At 49.3% G+C, this 521-nt stretch overlaps 1 protein-coding gene across 1 annotated transcript; it reads right to left on the bottom strand.

Annotated features, from left to right (window-relative positions):
- Positions 1 to 3: 3 nt before the first annotated feature.
- Positions 4 to 516, bottom strand: LOC121940126 (stonustoxin subunit beta-like; the record flags this gene model as incomplete). The annotated part of the gene is made up of 1 exon (XM_042482979.1): positions 4 to 516. A coding segment is annotated over one exon (513 nt), but the record flags the coding sequence as incomplete, so codon positions are not given.
- Between the last annotated feature and the right edge of the window lie 5 nt (positions 517 to 521).

Consider the following 521-nt stretch of genomic DNA (forward strand, 5'->3'; position numbering starts at 1 on the left):
CCCAAAGCCAGGATAAAGAGGTTCAGTGAATGTGGTGCTGAAGGTGTGGAGGTGGATCAGAGAGTCAGAGGAGACTCTGAAGAAGGACAGAGAGCCAGCAGGACAGTCCACATACACTGCTACTCTACCAGAGACAGAGGAGGAGGAGGAGGAGGAGGAGGAGGAGGTGATGGGTGTTCGTCTCTTATTGTGACGGACAGAGTAACCATCATCAGAGCAGATCAGAGTCCAGGACTGATCATTTCCTCCAAACCAACAGTCTGTACTGCGTCCTCTCCTGCTGATTCGTCTGTAACTCACTGATATATAAACTCTTCTTCTCCACTCGACCTCCCAGTAACAGCGACCAGTCAGACCAGTTCTACACAGCAGCTGAGACCAGAAGTCAAATCTGTCTGGATGATCAGGATATGACTGATCCTCTCTCACATACGTCACCTCTCTGTTGTTTTTGGACAGTTTGAGGTTTCTGTGTACTGTGTTTGTGTCGACTGTGAGCTGACAGGAATCTGACGGAGAGA

The sequence above is a fragment of the Plectropomus leopardus genome, unplaced genomic scaffold, assembly GCF_008729295.1.
Source record: "Plectropomus leopardus isolate mb unplaced genomic scaffold, YSFRI_Pleo_2.0 unplaced_scaffold75700, whole genome shotgun sequence".
Classification (NCBI taxonomy): domain Eukaryota; kingdom Metazoa; phylum Chordata; class Actinopteri; order Perciformes; family Serranidae; genus Plectropomus; species Plectropomus leopardus.